This window comes from Euleptes europaea, chromosome 2, assembly GCF_029931775.1.
Source record: "Euleptes europaea isolate rEulEur1 chromosome 2, rEulEur1.hap1, whole genome shotgun sequence".
NCBI classification, from domain to species: domain Eukaryota; kingdom Metazoa; phylum Chordata; class Lepidosauria; order Squamata; family Sphaerodactylidae; genus Euleptes; species Euleptes europaea.
Genome location: NC_079313.1, coordinates 13669190 through 13676079, shown reverse-complemented (window position 1 = coordinate 13676079; position 6890 = coordinate 13669190). Strand labels below are relative to the sequence as shown.

At 47.4% G+C, this 6890-nt stretch overlaps 1 protein-coding gene across 1 annotated transcript; it reads left to right on the top strand.

The window, feature by feature from the left end:
- The first annotated feature begins 1930 nt into the window (after positions 1-1930).
- LOC130473134 (4-galactosyl-N-acetylglucosaminide 3-alpha-L-fucosyltransferase FUT6-like) lies at positions 1931-3869 on the top strand. Its single transcript, XM_056844663.1, has 2 exons — positions 1931-1949; positions 2767-3869. The coding sequence occupies exons 1-2, from the start codon at positions 1931-1933 to the stop codon at positions 3867-3869; spliced, it is 1122 nt and encodes a 373-aa protein (XP_056700641.1).
- The last annotated feature ends 3021 nt before the right edge of the window (positions 3870-6890 follow it).

Genomic DNA, 6890 nt, shown 5'->3' with positions numbered 1-6890 from the left:
AGATATGATGGAGCTTCAGTTTGGTCTTCCCACTGAGGGTTATGTTGAGGCGCCACAGAGGGGGTTGCTAGGACAGCATTGCGATTTGAGACAGGAACAGTACACTCAGAGGAATTAGCATAGGTAAAATAGTCCCCCATCTTGCTTTGCTTGCATGCGGGGGTAGCGTTTAAGTCCTCTGGGTCACGAGAGCCTTTTCCGGCACCCATTGAAATGCGTCTGATTTTCTTTTTTTTAAGAGCTTATTTGTCAGCTCTGGGCCCACTAGGCAAATCCAATAACCGACCTCTAGGCAGGAATTCCATAGAAAGTTGGTTTATTTAGAGAATACACAGCAAGATGCAGAAATTGACTAGGAAACAGCAATGAGACTAATGGGGGTAGGGATCAGAGTACAGTAGATAAAAAGCTGAAATGAACTTTCTGGGCGACTCCTGATTGCCACGGCAACCCATAGATAGGCCTTTCTCAGGGAGTGGCGAGACAAAACATCACACAGCTGAATAACAAGTCGACCTTGGAATTCCATCTGGTCTAACTGCTGCGTATCAGGCTGAGTATCATGCCGTGCCTGACATTACTGCAGCATGAGGATGTTAATTAACTTTAAAGCTCAGAGGGCGAAAACTCATGGTCGCTTGATCCTCCTTTAATCCCTGTTTTAGCCAGGATCGAACGCACATTAGGCAAAACGCATGTGTTCGATCCTGGCTGAATCCTGGCTGAAACAGGGATTAAAGGAGGATAAAGCAACCATGCGTTTTCGCCCAGAGACTTCCTGACTCAGTCCAAACAGAAAGTACAGCACAATTCACAGTCCAAGCAGCTGCCTCATAGACAATAAATCTCAGGGACACTGAACTCCTCTCCTCCACCCAAATGCCAGGTCATAATTTAAAACATGAAGCTTCACAGATAGTAATAATTCAAAGTTAGCTTCTTCAAAGCAACCTCAGAGTAATTTTCCGAGCTTCTAAGTATCTGAATTGTATAAAATTATACTGAAAATACAATTCTCATGGAGGAGGTTCAGTATGAAGGTGTTGCTCCGTCACGAACTGGAAGCGGAACCCAATTCCTTTTCTCTTTATAGTGTAAAGAAAAAATTAAATTTCATCTCCCCTTTTAAAGTGTAAAGTGGTTGATGGATAGCCAGTGGCCGTTATATCTAGGGAAAGGAATACCCCAATTTTCTCTACCTTTAAGGAGTCTCAGACTGGCTTACAATCGCTTTCTGTTCCTCCCACACACAACAGGCACCTTGCGAGGTAGGTGGGGTTGAGAGAGTTTGAAGAGAACTGTGACTCAGCAGGCTTCATGTGGACGAGTGGGGAAACCAACGCAGCTCACCAGATTGGTAGATGGGGTGGTGGGGACTTCAGGGGAAGTGACCATGTCCTCCTAGAATTCCTTCTGCTGTCGGGGCCAAGGGAGTTCATAGCCAGATATGTTAAATATTAGGAAGGAAGGTTTTAATGGACTCAGAACCCTAGATCTGGTCCTGAGCATGCCCAAAAGACATGTAAAGCAGCCCATATCTTATTACTTATGGTAAGATTTACATCCCTGGTATAACTATATTGAACCCAATGATCTTTAAAATATGTCTGAAGTGTTAGTGTGACATAACGAGTAAAGGAGCACAGCCTAATAGGGTTGCCAGCCTCCAGGTGGTAGCAAAATACAAAGAACATGCAGCACAATAGGGGCTGAGCAAAAAAACAACACAGCAGTACTGACCAAAACAGGCTATCCAAAGGGACATGTGCAATAATCAATTGTAATGAATTGCAGGCACAAAACCAGTACAAAAACAATAAAAAGTACAGTAATATAAGTACATATCAGGACACCAAACTAGTCCTTGCATAAAGTCCCAAGGTAAGTTCATGTATCGCGCACAGAAGTGCAGGCTTCCTTCTGAGTTGCGATGAGAAGTCGAGTCGCATGTAAGAGAGCCACTGAGAAGATGCTACAGGCAAGGAATCAAGCTGAGGAATGATCAAAGAATGACAAGAATCCGGTATAATTCTTTTTCGCTATTCTTCCTCAGATAACTATGTACTTAGATGAATTGGCTGTGCATGTGAACACCAGGATTCAAGCTGGCTACAACTGACAGGGAGGACAGCTCAGACTCCCCGTCGGACTGGTCTGGGGCCAAGGAAGCTCTCCTGGAGCGACAGGGAGCGGGGCATACCGGCTCTAACCCCCCCCCCCAAGGCTCTGCCTCACATATATTAATCTAAGTACATCATTATTTGAGGAAGAATAGCGAAACAAGCACAGGGTGTTACCATAATTGGGGACCGACACATTTTTTGGTGGTCCTTGGTAGCCAACCAACATTTGACTCACAGCTGATTGGGAGATCTGGTCAGAGTCAGTTCTGATCTACCCCCTCCCAATAAAAATAGGTACACAGTGAAGTTGGAAGCAATTTCAAAACAAGGAGGGGGGGTCTGTTCTAATTTTCTCTGCAGTCCAAGCCAACAGCTTGGGGTAGGGAGAAGAGAAGCAATCTTGTTCTTTCTCCCCACCCCAAACAGAGAAGTGTGGGCTGTGAAGAACAGCAGCAGTTTCCTTTTCTTTACAGACCAAGATGACAGCTAAATTATCTGCAACTCTGCATGTCTGGGATGCAGCAAAATTTCCAGGATGAGACCATAAGTTGGCTGAACTATAGAAATCTAGCCAAGGTAAACCATTTCTATTATGTGAGCAAACACCATCATTCTCCCTATACACTCTCTCGTTTTTCCCCAGACCCACACATGGATTTCAAGGAACAGACCAAAACATCAAGTTGCCATCAACTACTGCCCTTTCTGTTCTTCCAGCTGATACTCAGCATGGTAATTTTTGCTTACATCCGAACTATACAGCACACAGAATCTTCTGTCACCATTTGTCCTGCACTAGAACCATGGCAATGGCAACAACTTGAAACGATCACCCCTATTGTCAAGGGACCCCCAGAGATCACCATCCTGCTATCGACTTGGCCCTTTGAGCAGCCATTTGACCTTCCAAAATGCTCCTCGTTATTTAACATTCCAGACTGCCACTTCACCGCTGACCGAAGCTGGCACAACAAGGCCGACGCGGTTGTCGTACACCACAGAGATGTATGTTACTCCAATTCACTCCCCTGCAATCCAAGACCGCCTTCCCAACGCTGGATCTGGTTTAATTTGGAGTCTCCAAGCCACTCCCCCAATCTGGGTTTCATGGATAACTACTTCAATCTTACTATGTTGTACCGGAGAGACTCCGACATCTTCACTCCTTACGGGTGGCTGGAAGCCCTCCATCACCCTCAGAACATCACCATTCCACCCAAGTCTAAGCTAGTGGAGTGGGTTGTCAGCAACTGGAACCCGAGCTCCCGCCGGGTACAATACTATCAGGAGATGAAGAAGTACATACAGGTTGATGTTTATGAACGGCAACACTTGCCTCTCCCTCGGGACAAACACTTTCCCACTTTAACCCAGTACAAATTCTACCTATCCTTTGAGAACTCCATCCATGAAGACTACATCACCGAGAAAGTCTGGAAGAACGCCTTTCTCTCCATGGCCGTTCCCGTCGTCTGTGGCCCGCCACGGAAGAACTATGAGGAATTTTTGCCCCCCGACTCCTTTATCCACATCGAAGATTTCCCCTCTGCACAGGAACTGGCTCACTTTTTACACGAACTGGACAAAGATGATGTGAGGTACCAAAGTTACTTCCGTTGGCGGTCACGGTTGGAACCCCTTGGAACAACGAGTTGGGCCACTCACTACTGCAAAGCATGCCGAGTGTTACAAGAAACCCCCGTTCAGTACAAGACTGTGCCAGAACTGAGCAAGTGGTTCAAATGAGGTGAAGATTGCATGCCCTTTTGGATCTGCTACTATGTTGGCTAACCAGTTGTCTTCTTTGGAAATAGTTGGGTATTGAGGACAAGAAGAAGTCATCATCATTATCTAACCTTTATTAGCATAGAAGCAAAATATTAACATACATAACAAGCAGAGAAAAATAAATAAATAATCCCAATAAAATATCAATAAAATATCGATAGAATATCAGCCAGTTAACTGTGGGAGAGGTCAGTCACTGTTCAAAATTTTAGAACAGTTCCTAGAAATCTGGCAACCCCCACCATAATGTTGTCAGCGGAGTCTGACAAATGTGCAGGCTAAAATCATTCAACAGGTGACGAACCAGCCCCTCATCAGTTCCAATGGTGCATTTCTTCAGAAGCGGCTCAATAAATTGCTCACGAGGGTGAGATCCAAGTTCACAGGGGAGCAGGACATATGTTACAGATTCCACTTGTTTGGCAATGTGTGTCCCAAAACGTGGGTGCAACCCGAGCCTCTGGGACTCCGCCCATCTCCCGCATCCCTGGCCCCACTTTCCAGGGGAGAAGAACGGGCCAGGAGAATGCGGCTGGCCGGGGAGGAGGAGGCCAGCTCAGAAGCAGCGCCACGGCTGGAGCCTGTGCGGGGCATGGGGGTACGGCCAGAAGGCGCTGGCACAGCCCCAAACTCGCCGCTGCCTCCTAGCTGGCAGGAACGCTGGGGAACCAAGCCGGGCCCCCAAACGGGCAAGGCCCGAAGGTTGGGGGCGGGAGCCAAACACCCGCAGGGAAGTCGGGTGCGGCGCCTGCGCGATCTCCCTGTCCAACAGCTGAGCGACGGGGAGGCAGGGAAAGCACAGGAGCAGGGGGCAGGGACCTGAAGGAAGGTTCCTCCCCTTTATAGGCTCTGTAGGGGCGGGGGTGTGGGAGGAAGCTGTCCCTGTCCTATAAAACGCGGGCACACATGGAGACCAGGGAGGAGAAGGCAGTGATAGCGGTTACCCAGCGCTACTGATAACCGCATGGCCTCTGAGCTGGCGGAGGGGCAACCTTCCTCAGACTCATACTCTGAGGTCTGGGAGGCGTGTGTTGCAGCTGATCCAGGGACAGCGGGAAGAGGGGAAGAAAAAGAAGGAGGAGAAGAAGAAGAAGAGTTGGTTTTTAATACACTGATTTTCTCTACCTTTAAGGAGTGTCAAACTGGCTTACAATTTCCTTCTCTTCCCCTTCCCACAACAGGCACCTTGTGTGTTAGGTGGGGCTGAGAGAGTTCGAAGAGAACTGTGACTAGCCCAAGGTCACCCAGCAGGTTTCATGTGGAAGAGTGGGGAAACCAACCCGGTGCACCAGATTGGTAGATGGGGTGAAGGTGGTGGGGAATTCAGGGGGAAGTGACTGTGTCCTCCTAGAATTCTTTTGCTGTCGGGAGCCAAGATAGTTCAAGGCCAGTCATGTATGTTAGATATTAAGAAGGCAGATTTTAATGAACTCGAAACCCTAGATCCGGTCATGAGCATGCCCAAAAGGCATGTAAAGCAGCCCATATTGCATTATTTATGGTAAAAATTTAAATCCCTGGTATAACTATATTGAATCCAATGATCTTTAAAATATGTCTGAAGTATTACATAATGAGAAAAGGAACACAGCCTAACAGGTTTGCTAGCCTCCAGATGGTTGCTGGAGATGTCCTCGGATTACAACTGATCTCCAGGTGACCGAGATCAGTTCCCCTAGAGAAAATGGCCACTTTGGAAGGCGGACTCTATGGCATGATACCCCATTGAAGTCTCTCCCCTCCCAAAACCTGTCCTCCTCATGCTCAACCCCCCAAATCTCCAGGTATTTCCCAGCTCAGAGCTGGTAACCTTACAGCCTAAACTGCACATGAGGAGTGCCTAATGAGCTGACAACTGAGCAACTTTTCAAGTACAAAACCTCTTTTGTTAGAGCATGCAGAATGTCCCACGTTCAATCCCTGGCATCTCCAGTTAAAGGGACTAGACAAGTAGGTGATTGGAAAGACCTCTGCCTGAGACCCTGGAGAGCTGCTGCCAGTCTGAGTAGACAATACTGACATTGATGGACCAAGGGTCTGATTAAGTAGTGCTTAAGATGCTTTTAAAAGAAAAACAAGGGGTGGGGGTGAGAGATAAATTGCCACTCTGACACAATCTCTAATTAAGCACAACTGGGATCCTAATGGAACACCTCTCATGGTCCCTCTTAGGGCTGTAAAAAAAAATAATTCGGTACAGTTCGGATTCGGCCGAATTTGGCCCTTGTGGGTTCAGTACGTGCCGAAGTCTGAACTCCCCCACTTCGGATCAGTTCAATTCGGCGGGAATTCAAAGTTCGGAAAAAAAATTCGGCCGAATAAAGCCATTAAAAACGCAACCGCGCCTTTCCGCGGCTCGGGGGGGGGGCATTTTTGGGCTTAGAGGTCCCAAACTTTCAGCAGAGCTTCAAAGGACGTATATTGAAAGACTCCCCAAGTTTTGTAAAGATTGGGTCAGGGGGGGCTGAGATATGGGCCCTGAAAGGGGTCCCCCCACCCTTAATGTGTATCTCTCAGCAGAGCTTGCCACCCAGGCACAAAGCTCCCAGCCCCGACAAACAGCTGATGAGAGCAAGGGCGGGGCAGGTGCTAAGAACTTTGCAAAGCAACACAACTGAAAAGCAACACCTTTGCAAACATGCAAAGGGCGGGGCAGGTGTGAAGAATTTTGCAAAACAATACAACTGCAAAGCAACACAAGCACGCAATGCAACACCTTTGCAACAGTGCAAAGCAACACCTGACACCTGGGAGTTTGCATACCATGGAAAGGGACAGAGGCAGCTAGCTATGCATAATGAGCAGGAGGGGGTGGAATTTTTCCTTTTGCATTGGACTTGGGACCAGGCAGATGCATTCTTTAAGTCACCATTTGAAAACCAGTTTTGAGCAAGCATCAAAATAACCTAACTGATCTTATGAATGAGGAAAAACCTGAAGAATAAAAATGAAGCCCCCCCTCAAACCAGGGAGAGAGAG